The following is a 15,559-nucleotide window of genomic DNA, read 5'->3' as shown; positions in this document are numbered from 1 at the left end:
AGAGAGAGAGAGAGAGAGAGAGGAGACAGAGAGAAAGCGAGAGAGGAGACAGAGATGGAGAGAGAGAGAGCGAGCGAGAGAGAGAGGAGACAGAGAGTGAGAGGGTAGACAGAGAACGAGCGAGAGGACACAGAGAGCAAGAGAGAGCAAGAAAGAGAGAGAGCGAAGAAAGAAAATGAGAGAAGAAAGAGAGTTGTACAGTATTGTGTCTGAGGATTAATTTATACAGGGGGGAATAGAGTTATATGAAGGGGAACAGATGAACTCATCAACCTTAAACAGGTGTTGGGAGTGAAAAAAATACTTTAGGGGACTTTGTTCCCTGTGTTGGGACAATAAAGCCAGACAAGATTAAACCATTTAGGACTATGATTTTTAAATCGTGTTCATATTTGAATCAAATGTATGATTTGTTAATGTTACAATTACAACATGTATATTCATGATAAGGTAATGTGTTAGTTGTTAATTATTATGTTATCCCACTTTATTTAGGTCTAGCCTACACATAACATCCGTTGGCTCTCAGACTACCAAACAGTAACTTGTGTTTGTAATTGACATAACAAATCCATAAGTGTTTGTAAACAACCTAAATAGGTCAACTTCATATGGATGATTTAAAATTAAGTATTAACAATTCAAATGTGATAAATGTGTATTTTAGTAGGCCATAAAGGCATATTGGCGGCATTCTCAGATGACTGATGAACAAATGTATTAAATCTAGATAAATTATTTTTTGCATTGAGTAAATGACAATATGGAAATGTGGTAGGCCTAAAAGCTAATTCATGATCAAATAATGATTTCTTATTTTTCTTTTAGAACGAACATTTAACTGCATCACACCTAACAATATTGTCTGATCAATTTAATTTATCTAAATTAAATCCCAAGACAAAAAAAAAAATCTACGTTTGTCACATAATCAGTCACAAAAAAGACTAAAAAGTGGTTTGTCTAAGTCACGCACTAATACATTCTTTATCTCGGAGGGCAAGTTAATTGAAACTAAGATCCACAATAGAGTAGACCTAAAGATGGGCTACAATTGAACACTGCATAACAATATCGACATCCGTTAGGCTAAAAATCAATGATCGACGATATTTAATCTGATTATTTATCAGATCAACGATTAAACCTGTTTATCTTTCTGAGGTAATTAGTCAGCGCCATTAGAAAGGTGTCGAGATCACCAGGATGATTGACAGGTCTCGAGGACGGCGGAAAGACGCCAGACCCTGGTGCTAATGCTCGTGCCGTTTTCCCCACAGTCCACACACGGGAACGGTCGCAGACTCATTAGATTAAACACACGCAGCGCCCCAGAATATCCTCAAATATCCAGTCCAGCGGAAGTTTTTAAGCAGCCTTATCTATCGCTTTATCTAACTGGTGCTAAAGAAAGACTGGTCGGGGAGGGAGAGAAATACATTGTACTACGCTCTTATCCAGAGCGACTTACACTAGTGAGTGCATTCATGTTCGTACTTTTTCATCGAGAGAAAGAGTAATAGAGAAAAAGAGAGAGAGAGAGAGAGAGAGAGAGAGAGAGAGAGAGAGAGAGAGAGAGAACGAGAGAGAGGAAGAGAGAGAGAACGAGAGAGAGAGAGAGAACGAGAGAGAGAGAGAGAGAACGAGAGAGAGAAAACGAGAGAGAGAGAGAACGAGAGAGAGAGAGAGAGAGAGAGAGAGAGAACGAGAGGAGAGAGAGAGAGAAGAACGAGAGAGAGAGAGACGAGAGACGAGAGAGAGAGAGAGAGAGAGGAGAGGAGAGAAGAGAGAGAGAGGAGAGACGAGAGAGAGAGAGAGAGGGAGAGAACTGGGGAGAGAGGGAAAGAGAGAGAGGAACGAGAATGAGAGAGAGAGAGAGAGAGAAGGAGAGAGAGGAGAGAGAGAGAGAGAGAGAGAGGAGAGGAGACGAGAGAGAGAGAGAGAGAACGAGAGAGAGAGAGAGACGAGAGAGAGGAGAACGAGAGAGAGAGAGAGAACGAGAGAGAAAGAGAAAGAGAGAGAGAGAGGAAGAGAGAGAGAGACAGAGAGAGAGAGAACGAGAGAGAGGAAGAGAGAGAGAACGAGAGAGAGAATGAGAGAACGAGAGAGAGAGAGAGAGAACGAGAGAGAGAGAGAGAGAGAGAGAGTGCATTAGGGATATGAACCATGCGCCTAATAGGGCTGTCATGTTCAATTTGGGCAGTTGACACAGAGAGTGCTTTGCAGTCGGTCTTGCAGAATTGAAGTCAATTTAACTGAAATTCCATGTTATGAAATGAATTAAGCTTGAAATGGAATTAACTCAAACTCTGTCAGATAGGCCTGAAGGTCCTAAAACAGGCCTGTCTGTCACCAACTGTGAATAGCCTTCAAACTTTTATTGAGATTCGTCACAACAGACTGCAGCCAACTCAATGTTAATTGTTTGCGAACGTTAAGAGGAAAGAATCTGACATGAAGAATGAAACGGTTTCCATGCGCTACACCGAGGCTCGTCTGAGATCCGTTCGTTTACTTTATTTCACCAATTATTGCTGCGCGAGACACGGCAGTGTTGACGCTCTACTCCTCGCGACCATTCATCAGCTTTCGAGGAGCGCAAATAGTCTTATAAACTATAAACACCGCGAGCCGGGTCGGAGACAGAGGGACCCATTTAGTTCCCGGGGTCTGTGTTAAACGCTGCTGGAGATAAAACAAACGATAATACTGTCTGTCTCCGCACCGCTGTCTCCACCAGCATTAATAATGGGTGTGATGCCAACCCTGTGCGAGGTCCCCTCAGTGCGTCCTGCAATCTTTACGCACACCAATTCTCCCTAAAAGCCTTGTCCTACTGATATTTTATTGGATGCATTTTTAGAGAATAACATGACTTATCGAATAACTAGGCATATGATAGGCCCTACTTTTGTAGTGTACAAAAGCAGGGCCTAGTGTACATTTGTAGGGTACATAGCCTGTACATTGCCTGTACATAATGGCTGCCAGTAGGTCTAGACGAATGTGTCATAAGGCATGACTACAGAAATGTTATGGCATGTGTGACACTCCTGGCCCGGCTGCGCTGCGTGGGTGGGAGGATACTGGTTTGTTGTCGTCGGTTATCACTTCCTGAAAGTCAGGCCAGCGGAGGAAGAGACATGTTGGTCCCTATGGTCTTGCTGCCAGGGAAGTTCCCTCCACTTAGACGCTTTTCTGCCTGTCTGCTCTTATTCCCACCCCTTTGTGCATTGTCAGTGTACCTATCCATCCCTATGTGTCCCCCAACCAACACACTTACCCTAAACCGGGTTCATACCCTATTACCAACCTTACCCCCGAAACCTAAATCTTGACCTTAAACCAGGTTCGTATCCTCTACCCAACCATCCTGTTTCGTCTGGTCCTTTGATTTAAATGTTGCTTTCATTCATGTAATCGATTGTATGATCTTATGTACTGCACTTGTTTTTATGTAGGGAAGCAGGTAGCCTAGCGGTTAAGCGTGTAACCAAAAGGTCACTGGTTCGAATCCCCAAGGTGGAAAAATCTGCAGTTCTGCCCTTGAGCAAGACAGTTAACAAACAACAACCGCTCAACGGGCTCGTGCACACATAGAAAAAGGTTCCAGTACTTATTCTATTCTTTTTTGCCTTCAACCATATACATTTCACAGGGAAATATGAATAAAAATAGATAATCAATTCCAACCATCTATTATGGACAAAAGGCGTGTGACGGTGCGTAATGGGGTTGAAGTAGCATTCTGGATTCAGATGCACCACGGACATGTAGGGTTATATTACTAGCTATTATTTCAACATCACCGGAACTGGCAACACCAAAAGCCCCCTAACAACGTCCAATGAGAGAGTTAACCTCCCCCTTCGCCCCCCCCCCCCCCATGCATAGCAGAAAAGAGGCCAAGAAAAGTTCGGGACTCGAGTTGATAGTCAAGATCCCCCTTGGTTAAACAAACGAGTACTTGAGCTCAGTAAATATTACCAAGAAGAGGAGATTTTGGAATCATCGGTTTGTTGCCCTTTATATGTCAGATCAACTGTTCCTTGGCAATGTTATCCAGCCCCAGTACGTCCACACCCTTCTCGGTTAAGGATATATTAAACCTGGAGCAGCACACTAGTGCTGAAGATCTGGTCTCACTGGACATCTCTCCACGGATGGACTGTGCCTTACCGACCTCCTCCTGCATGCTGGGCCGCCTGAAACAGGAGCCGCTCCGGGAGATGTCGTCTGGAGGCTCGCTGTTTGGAGAGGAGGCCAACACAAATACTGCCCTCAACTTCGCCGCTGCCTTCTATGGGAAATCTTTCTTAGAAATGGACATCAAGGATGGCAAGACGGACAGATGTGAGGGGAAATACAGAAAAGGTAACAGTTTATGATATTAGTATCGAAATAGCCCTAAGTAGGCCTATGTAGAAATCTGTATAATTATGTAAGTAACTAAACAGATTCGCGTCAGACACAATCTAAAATGTGTAGGCTAAGGATAAGATATTTCACAAGTGATGTAATAGTAATGCTACTCCTATAGTACACAATTATTCTGGAATAAGAACAGTCAAAGAGGCCTAATTTTTACAATTACTATTTTACAATAAAGGAGAAAATAAAGGAAAGTTGTAATTGAGGTTTAGATTGAATTCTCTCGTCGGGATACCAAACAGTTCCATGGAAGTTTGCGATATTTTCTACATTGAATCAATCATAATCGACTGAACCCATTTTACTTTTTGGACTCTAGGATGTAGGGCAGACCTCGAAAGTTTGTTTGAACCAAGTCTTGCGTAAAAGTCTCCGAGCTGAATTCCTATTGTTGGGTCCTTTATACAATTTAACATACTAGAATTCAATTAAATATGTCTTGATGTATTTGTTTATTTCTATTCCACTAGACATGTCCTACATCTCTCAGAGCGAGCCGGTGGAGGACCTGAAGTCAGAGGACCCGGATCTGTCCGCCAAACCCCGGAAGCGCAGGAAGCCGCGCGTGCTGTTCTCACAGGCGCAAGTGTATGAGCTGGAGCGTCGCTTTAAGCAGCAGAAATACCTGTCGGCTCCGGAGAGAGATCACCTGGCCGGAGTGCTCAAACTGACCCCCACACAGGTCAAGATCTGGTTCCAGAACCGCCGCTACAAGTGCAAGAGACAACGACAGGACCAGAGCCTGGAGATGGTCGGTATCCCGCCGCCGAGACGCATCTCAGTCCCAGTACTGGTCCGAGATGGGAAGCCCTGCCTTGGAGACTCGACGACCTATAATAGTTCATATAATGTGGGCCTTAACCATTTCACGTATAATAGTTATCCAGCGTTCAGTAATTATCACAGTCCTGGCTGTAATATGAATCATGCGTGTAACTATCCCACCACTGCGGTGCAGTCTATCCAGCCCTCACCAAACAACGGGAATTACATGAACTTCGGCGTTGGGGAGTTAAATAACGTTCAAAACACGTTTCCGTCCAGCAATGGAGTGTCTTCTTTACATGGAATCAGAGCGTGGTGAACGAAGGATCGAAATATAACATTATTGTCAGATAACTTGTTTTAAATTGCATGCGCTTTTGCAATGGATGCATAGGCTTACTTGAGTGTTATGTCGATATATTCCATGTACTGTACTTCGACTGGCAAACTCTTGATGGATGCATAAACTAAATTGATTTTATTTTCATTAGGTTACTAGTTTCTGAGATGGAATAGGGAGTTAATTGTAAAGTTGCATAGGAGATGTTACTACTTCAGTGGGAAGGATCAATATGAATACAATTTGTCAGTGGACATCTTTCCGTCACTATCACCGTTTTCTTTTAGATCACAAATGTACTGTAAGGCAATTATGTTTGTAGGTACTTAATATACGTATTATATTTAAATAAAGCTTTTCTTTTATGTAAATTATAATTTTCCTGCATGATTTTGATAGGCTATTTCACGGGGGCGGACTACAGGACATATTCTGAGGCAGTGGTGGGAAAAGTACCCAAATGTCATACTTTAGTAAAAGTAAAGATACCTTAATAGAAAATGTAAAAGTCACCCAGTTAAATACTACTTGAGTAAAATCCTAAGGTTTAAAATATGCTTAAGTATCAAAAGTAAATATAATTACTAAAATGTACTTTTTACTTTTGATACTTAAGTATAAATCATTTCAAATTCCTTATAATAAGCAAAGCAGACGGCCACATTTTGTAGTTGTTTTATTTTATTTACAGGTAGCCAGGGGGCACACTCCAACACTCAGACATCATTTACAAACGAAGCATGTGTTTAGTGAGTCCACCAGATCAGAGACAGTAGTGATGACCAGGGTTGATAAGTGTGTGAATTGGACCATTTTCCTGTCCTGCTAAGAAATCAAAATGTAACGAGTACTTTTGGAAAAATGAATGGAGTAAAAAGTACATCATTTTCTTTAGGAATGTAGTGAAGTAAAAGTTGTTAAAAATATAAATAGTAAAGTACAGATACCCCAAAAAACGACTTAAGTAGTACTTTAAAGTATTTTTACTTAAGTACTTTACACCATTGTCCTGAAGGACATTTTTTTAATTAATTCATATGAACAAACAACTAGAATGGGATACAATTATATCACCTGATTATTTCTAATCATCTTCAATTGCTTAGAAATTATTTTTAAATATGAAATGTAACCTATCGACCAATTATAGTTTTAGGCCTAGTGCTTTCATAAAACTATAGCCTATCACTACGAATTCTATCGACCATTAATTATTTAAAAGGATAAATGTAATATTTTATTTCTAATATTCATTACTATTATGCTTAATAAAACATGGACTCGCCTAATTGTATTGTATTATTAATCATATTTAATAATAGCCTACATTAAAATCGTTACAATAGGCCTAGACGACAACAATTGTCAAATCGATGAGGGAATAATGTTCAAGATCACACAATCTATGCATTTAAATAATTCTTAACTTTACAACCATTAAATCTCCAGTATTTTTTCTTCAGTTTCACGACTCACTAGCCTACAAATTGAGCAAACACCAGGACTATCCTAGCACATAAAGATACCATATGTCAGTGTGTTTTAATATTAGGAAAATCGTCCATCACGGTAGCCTATAGTAATTGCCATTGTCTATAGCCAGCACACATTACCAGTAATCCATGTCAAACAATCTCACCCCCTACCCGTGCAGCGGTTCACGTATGTTTAACGTCAGGTTAAACCCTCCAAGTGGCTATTAGAGACCTTCAATCTACTATAACCGGAAATCTCTCTAGAGTTATTTTTTTAACACAGCGACTTACCGGCCTCTCCATAAAACATGCTTGGAGCATGTCACGCAATTTTGACTAAATAAGACAAATATGTAGAGGGCTTTAAACGTTTCTTGTATATAGGCTAAGTCTATAGGTCCGGCCTACAAGGTCACATCCAGTTAGCCCTTCTACAGGTGCATGTCAGTCCCCATTAGGCGAGGTCGTGAGATAGCATCACTGATATAATTTAAATATTTACAGAAAGGTCTGTGACCGTTCAGAAGGGTTGTGTTTAAAGTCCATCAGACGTGTCGTCAGTAGAAACAGTTCAGGGTTTGGGGAAATGCGTTCATCGTCCTCATCATTAATCAGACAGTTACCGCTGATCCACAGTCAAATTCTGAAATCGCCCACAGGCCCCTAGAAATACACTGACAAATGTATTTTGAAACGGCACCGAATAACCTAAAAACCATCACTCCACATGCAGGCCCTAAATTAAAACAGCCTTGTTTAATGTGCCTGTACAGTGGACAAGTAATAGCCATAATATTTATTGATACCTGTCATTAATATGCCTATATGAGAATTACATTTTAGTAATTTAGCAGACACTTATCCAGTGTCTTACAAAATATGCTGATGAAACGGATTTATGTACAGTGCCTTTAGAAAGTATTCATACCCCTTGACATATTACACATGTTGCCTTTCAGCCTGAATTTAAAATTTATTAAATATATTCTCACACATCTACACACAATATCTCATAATGATAAAGTGAACACACAGTTTTTAGAAATGTTAGCAAATTTATTTACAATGAAATACAGAAATATAACATTGACATAGTTATTCACATGCCTGAACATGGTTTTCCTCTAGGATTTTGCCCGTGCTTAGCTCCATTCCGTTCATTTTTTTATCCTGAAAAACTCCCCAGTCCTTAATGATTACAATCATACCCATAACACGATGCAGCCACCACTATGCTTGAAAATATGGAGAGTGGTACGTAATGTGTTGAATTGGATTTGCCTCAAATATAACACTTTGTATTCAGGACAAAAAGTGAATTGCTTTGCGACAGTTTTTGCAGTATTACTTTAGTGCCTTGTTGCAAACAGGATGCATGCTTTGGAATACTCTTATTCTGTACAGGCTTCATTATTTTCACTCAGTCAATTTGATTAGTTTTGTGGAGTAACTACAATGTTGTTGATCCATCCTCAGTCCTCCCATCCCAGCCATTAAGCTCTGCAACTGTTTTACAGTCACCATTGGCCTCATGGTGAAATCCCTAAGCAGTTTCCTTGCTCTCCAGCAACTGAGTTAGGAAGGAAGCCTGTAGCTTTGTAGTGACTGGGTGTATTAATATACCATCCAAAAGGTAATTAATAACTTTACCATGCTCAAATGGATATTCAGTGTCTGCATTTAATTTTTTTTTACTCATCTACCAATACTGTAGGTGCTCTTCTTTGCGAGGCATTGGAAAAATGCACTGCTCGACTGAGACTTACAGATAATTGTATGTGTGGGGTACAGAGATGAGGTAGTTAATCAAAAAGACAATGCAATTTGTTATGTGACTTAAGCACTATTTCACTCCTGAACGTATTTAGGCTTGCCATAACAAAGGGGTGGAAAACTGAAATTTCAGCTTTTCATTTTTAATTAATAACATTTCTAAAGACACACTTTGATATTATGGAGTAGAGTGTGTAGATCAGTGACACATCTCAATTTAATCCATTTTAAATTCGGGCTGTAACAACAAAATGTGGAAAAAGTTAATGGGTGTGAATACTTTCTGAAGGCCCTGTAGCACATTAAGCCCTTTAGGCAACATTGTGTGGGGGAGCCCACTTCCCCTCACTCTGTGGTACTCAGTGTAGAACACAGTTCAGGGCCTGCCACTAAACAGGACCTATTCACATTTCAAGATCATGCACACCTCTCCTCTTGATTGACACTATCACGGTGCTATGTAAGAATAGATCCATTTGCTTGACATAGAGCCGGGGCCCTGCTATAAGTGTGCAGCTAGAGGGACAGGATGAGGAATTGGAAGAGCACAATGGCTGCCACTTTAAAACAAGTAAGAACCGCTTAGCCTTCTCTTAGGTCTATTGACCTCCACATGTACTCACTAATGCGTGTCACTGTAAAAATGTGTTTTTAAAAATGTTGTATTTTCACAAAGCTGCAGTAAAATCTGTGGTTATATATGGTCAACCGTAGTACCTGGAGCAAATTATGGTTTAGTGCCTTGCTCAAGGGCACATCAGATTTTTCACCTTGTCAGCTCGGGGATTCGAACCAGCAACCTTCCGGTTACTGGCCCAACGCTGTAACCACTAGGCTATCTGCACAGTCTGTCCCCACTGATTCGGAGTCAGATATGATCCATAACACACGCAACTGAGACAACTCAGGTAGACAAAGTCAGAGGCCTTTATTGGTATACTGAACAGAAACATCAACATGAAAACAGATTTATATTTCCAAAATTACATGTGAGACCATCACCATAAAGAGGGTAGAGAGGTCATACAGTTACCAGCCCCCCTCTACACACATCCCTTCCAAAGTGTTGAAAAGGCAATGTCAGATAACAGGTCCACGCAAACCTAAAAATACCCCCCCACCCTCCACCCCCGGTGGAAAGAAAGGGAGCAGGAGAGGGAAACGGGTCAGAATAATCTGCTTTTATGGGTCTTATCTGAAGAAAGGCAGAGATGCATGGTTCCTTATCGGTGACTATGTGATTACTGCCACAGCTTTTCAGATTTGTTTCTGCCCTGGTGCCAGGGCTGCTCAGTTCCCCCTGCTGCTAGCTTTTCTGCGCTGGTTGGTCAGCACTGTACCCAGTACTGTTCACCCTGCTGCCAGCTACTGAGAGCAGGCCTCACCACTGCTGAGCCAAGCCAAGCCAGCTAGCTCTGTAAAGAAATACTGACGACCAGATGCTAGACCAGAGTAACTGAAACTTGTGTGGGTGATATGTACATCCTATATGTCCACGCTGCTGCTTGGAGATTCATTTTATTCTTTTTTACACTATTTAATAATGTCAACGTTTTGTTCAAAAACTGATTACATTACAGAGAATGTGTTACACATTGACATGAATCCCTATACTTTAAATAATGGTCCGGCGAAATGTAATCTGCATTAAATAAGGCCACTACTAAAATCCATTTATTTCTCTTTCAGAGCAGGATATAAATAACTGGGCAACAGCTTAAACTTCCTGCGATGGAATAATACATTAACATGATAATCATAACAATTGGTTACATTAACCATCAAACTTTCCTCTAAGTATTGCAAACAGCTGATATTCCTTCCATGACGAACAAATAAGGTTTAAAAAGGCTTATCCCCAAAGCCATTACTACTGTGTGTGTGTGTGCACAAGTCTTTAAAATGTTGATATTGATTTACATTAATAAGCAGTATATTAATCTTACAATACTTATCTCATACGACTCACTTATGTCATAAATTAGCTTATATGATCATAGTTAAACTAAGTAACTTTTAAAGCAACTTTGAGTAAGTTAGTTGTGTCTGGTCTGGAGGAAAAATAATCTCTTCTTGAGGATGTAGAAGACCGTGGTGAGAAAGAGTACGAGAGTGAGGAAGATGAGCAGTTTGTCAGTGAGCTCCCTGCAGTTGTACTTAGTGATGAGCTTTCTCCCCAGCTGGATGGTTCCAGTCATGGCCTTAAACTCATCATTCGTCTCCAGGACCGCCTAAGACGAGGTTGCTACGGAGGAGAGAGTCCACACTGGGCAAAGACTTCGGGTTTGGACATACAGTTGAAGTCTGAAGTTTACATACACCTTAGCCAAATACATTTAAACTCAGTTTTTCACAATTCCTGACATTTAATCCTAGTAAAAATTCCATGTCTTAGGTCAGTTAGGATCACCACTTTATTTTAAGAATGTGAAATGTCAGAATAATAGTAGAGAGAATGATTTATTTCAGCTTTAATTTCTTTCATCACATTCCCAGTGGGTCAGAAGTTTACATACACTCAATTAGTATTTGGTAGCATTGCCTTTAAATTGGTTAACTTGGGTCAAACGTTTCGGGTAGCCTTCCACAAGCTTCCCACAATAAGTTGGGTGAATTTTGGCCCATTCCTCCTGACAGAGCTGGTGTAACTGAGTCAGGTTTGTAGGCCTCCTTGCTCGGACGTGCTTTTTCAGTTCTGCCAACAAATTTTCTATAGGATTGAGGTCAGGGCTTTGAGATGGCCACTCCAATAACTTGACTTTGTTGTCCTTAAGCCATTTTGCCACAACTTTGGAAGTATGCTTGGGGTCATTGCCCGTTTGGAAGACCCATTTGCGACCAAGCTTTAAATTCCTGACTGTCTTGAGATGTTGCTTCAATATATCCACATCATTTTCCTCCCTCATGATGATCTATTTTGTGAAGTGCACCAGTCCCTCCTGCAGCAAAGCACCCCTACAACATGATGCTGCCGCCCCTGTGCTTCACAGTTGGGATGGTGTTCTTTGGCTTGCAAGCCTCCCCTTTCTCCTCCAAACATAACGATGATCATTATGGCCAAACAGTTATATTTTTGTTTCTCAGACCAGAGGACATTTCTCCAAAAAGTATGATCTTTATCCCCATGTGCAGTTGCAAACCATAGTCTGGCATTTTTATGGTGATTTTGGAGCAGTGGCTTCTTCCTTGCTAAGCAGCCTTTCAGGTTATGTCAATATAGGACTCATTTTACTGTGGATATAGATACTTTTGTACCTGTTTCCTCCAGCATCTTCACAAGGTCCTTTGCTGTTGTTCTGGGATTGATTTGCACTTTTCACACCACATCATCTCTAGGAGACAGAACGCGTCTCCTTCCTAAGTGGTTTGACAGCTGCGTGGTCCCATGGTGTTCATACTTGCGTACTATTGTTTGTACAGATGAACGTGGTACCTTCAGGTGTTTGGAAATTGCTCCCAAGGATGAACCAGACTTGTGGAGGTCTACAACTTTTTTTCTGAGGTCTTGGCTGATTTCTTTTGATTTTCCCATGATGTCAAGCAGAGGCACTGAGTTTGAAGGTAGGCCTTCAAATACATCCACAGGTACACCTCCAATTGACTCAAATTATGTCAATTAGCCTATCAGAAACTTCTAAAAATGAGTTGTGCCATGCACAAAGTAGATGTCCTAACCGACTTGCCAAAACTATAGTTTGTTAACAAGATATTTGTGGAGTGGTTGAAAAACGAGTTTTAATGACTCCAAACTAAGTGTATGTAAACTTCCGACTTCAACTGTATCAAATACTGCCAGCTGTTACTGCCAGCTGTTTGCTTTTATTTAAATAAAGCAACTGAGAAAGAAACAGTCCTTGGGTCCTCCAATTTCAGGGCTTTTGGTGGAACCATCTCAATATTGTTCTCACCAGTGGTGTAATGGAAGGTAAACACAGAAAATGGCATTTACACACTTTTGTTTATGTTGCTCAAACGTTTATTGCAAACAAATGCATTGTAAATATAGGGAGTATTACTTTATTCACTGTGAAAGGCGATCAGTGTTTACCCACTTTTTACCACTACATCACTGCTTCTCATTCATCTAGTTCTTACAGATGTGTAAACACTGAAGGAAAAGGGAGCTAGGGGATGGGGTTAGGGTTCGAAATTATAAACACTACTGTCCTCTCAGAAACACAGACTCCGATATGATTCACTCTCTGTACTCTAGGTGGAGCCACTCACCCAGAATGGTTATGGATTCCTCGCTCTGCATCACCTGCTGTGACATCATCTGGCTGATGCTCATCGGGCTCTCTGTGATGTCACTGGACGTCTGGGCCAGGCCCTCTTTGGTCACCTTTCTGATTGGAGGAAAAAAATAACAAATACATTCTAAATCTTCATAGTAACAGACAACAATAAGACAAAGTATAAACACACAGTGGGTGAAATAAGGGAATGACAATGAAACACTCCAGAAGAGTATCTAGAAACAGGCAATATCTGTTTACCTTTGTCTAAATTCATAGAGAAGAGATTCCTTCTCCAGGTTTTGTAGTGACAGTTTAGTGGCCAGGTTGGCTTTCTTCCATGCTGTATGGTTACTGCAGGGATAGAAAACATACATTTTGTATAGTTTACGCAGTACTATATGTAAAGGTCTAAGAAAAATACCAGAAAACCATACTGATGGAAATGTACATCCTACTAACTAATACAGACTGGATTCAGTACTGAAGCAAAAGCGGTAATCCACATTCCTACCATGCTAATCCACACTCTTACCATGCTCTTTTACCTGAGCATGTGCCTACGGTGTCTGTCCACCTCACCGAGTAGAGCCAGCTTGTCTGACTCCTTGTCCTGCTCCCTCCCCATCTGATCTAGGTCCAGGCAAACACTGTTCAATTCGTCAACAATAACAATGACGAAAAATACTCGTCAAGTAACTATTTTTCCTGAATAAAACTACGATAACGTGATGCCCTGTGCAAAAAAAACCTATTACTTTTCATTTTAGTCGACAAAAATGTGACGAGACGAGAATTCGACAAGAGAATAATGGACATTTAATTTGACATGAAGCATCTTTTCATCCATTTTTTACAATCAGAAACATGTAAGCAGAATATTTCATGCAATCCTCTCATTGGCAGAATTGCCATCTTTCAGTTGCGCGGTGTGATTGAGCTGATCTGCCCGGCTCCGCCACACAGCCACCAGGCGGTCACTTCCGTCACTCTTTGATCACATCAGAAACTCTATTTCCCCATGTGCGCTGTTATTCATTCATCTGTGTTGCCGCTCTCACGCCGCAGTCAGGAAATGCGACATCTGGTTCATTTTTTCATATGGGAAAAACGAATGCTATTTGTTGACTATTAAAAGTACAGTAATACTTCTGGCATTTTTGTAAAGCTCAAATCCCCTTTTCAATGAAACCACTATTATTTAACCCCTTAACAGTTACGATGGGAAGAAAATTAGAGCTGTAAATTGTTTAACCTGTAGCCAAGCCTTTATAGCCTATATGGTTAATTATAGCTGGCATTGGTTATAATCTGCCACAATATCAAATGTTGCCAGCTAAGGTATACGAGGGGATAGTATGTCTAGTTGGACAAGGCACATAGTGGAAGCTAGAGGTAGCCTAAATATTCACTATTTAATATAAAAAAATCCACTGACTAAGTGGCTAAAACTAGACTAAAATTGTCCAGAGTTTTAGACAACTGATGACTAAAACTAACGAAGGATGAATCATCCCCAGCTTCCAATTGGCTCATTCATCCCCCCTCCTCTCCCCTGTAACTATTACCCAGGTCATTGCTGTAAATGAGAATGTTTTCTCAGTCAATTTACTGATAGACTGCCAATATGTACTTATTACAGTAGGAAGCCGTTTCTTGTCTCGCTAGAACAAAAGCGGTACCTGCTGCGTGCCAACCCGGTAGCAACGAACCTACAGCGATGGTTGTCAGCGGCCAACAACTGGACTTTGAGCCAATCAGAGAGCACAAGCCTCCATGAGGGGGAGTCTAAAAAAGCGCATTATCTCTGTACATCCACGATGAGCCAGTCGCACTTCATATGGAGTGAAGGCTATGGGATGGTAAAAAAAAGTGATAGACGCAATGCCCACAACACTAAACACTTCCTCCAAGCTAGCTAACCACTGTAGTTAGTATTGACAATATATCACAATGGATTCGCTAGTTTCCATGAAACAGCTGCTTGTGTTAGCTGCCGAATTAGTGCAGTGTCCTTTGCTATGTTGTGCTAATATGCTAATGTTAGCTAGCTAGCTAAACATTTGGCTATGGGGTATGGGATTATGGAGAGTGAATTAAATTGTTTCTTCGTGATCATGCTAGGTAGTTACAGTGCCTTCAGAAAGTACTCACACCCCTTGACTTTTTCCACATTTTGTTATGTTACAAATGTATTTAATTGTAATTTTTTGTAATCGATCTACACAAAATACTCTGTCAAAGTGGAAGAAAAATTCATTTTTTAAATTTTAATTTATAGAAAATAACACACTAATATAGTGTTTTGATTAGATACGTATTCAACCCCTTGAGTTACTACATGTTAGAATCACCTTTGGCAGCGATTACAGCTGTGAGTCTTTCTGGATAAATCTGTCTCTAAGATCTTTGCAAACCTGGATTGTACAATATTTGCCCCTTATTCTTTAAAAAAATATTTGGCTAGGTTATTACAAAATAATGGTTTTCGATCATTTTTTTTAGACATTAAATTCACTATGCATTGTGGGTTGAAAGCT

At 40.5% G+C, this 15,559-nt stretch overlaps 1 protein-coding gene and 1 pseudogene across 1 annotated transcript; one reads left to right on the top strand and one right to left on the bottom strand.

Annotated features, from left to right (window-relative positions):
- The first annotated feature begins 3,928 nt into the window (after positions 1–3,928).
- LOC115205638 (homeobox protein Nkx-2.5-like) lies at positions 3,929–5,994 on the top strand. Its single transcript, XM_029771821.1, has 2 exons — positions 3,929–4,374; positions 4,902–5,994. Exons 1-2 carry the CDS (start codon positions 4,056–4,058, stop codon positions 5,513–5,515), a joined length of 933 nt encoding a protein of 310 aa, XP_029627681.1. The 5' UTR covers positions 3,929–4,055; the 3' UTR covers positions 5,516–5,994.
- Positions 5,995–9,690: 3,696 nt separating this feature from the next.
- LOC115206751 (vesicle transport protein SEC20-like) lies at positions 9,691–14,103 on the bottom strand (annotated as a pseudogene).
- Between the last annotated feature and the right edge of the window lie 1,456 nt (positions 14,104–15,559).

Source organism: Salmo trutta, chromosome 13, assembly GCF_901001165.1.
Source record: "Salmo trutta chromosome 13, fSalTru1.1, whole genome shotgun sequence".
Taxonomy (NCBI): Eukaryota; Metazoa; Chordata; class Actinopteri; order Salmoniformes; family Salmonidae; genus Salmo; species Salmo trutta.
This window is presented reverse-complemented; position numbering and strand designations above follow the sequence as displayed.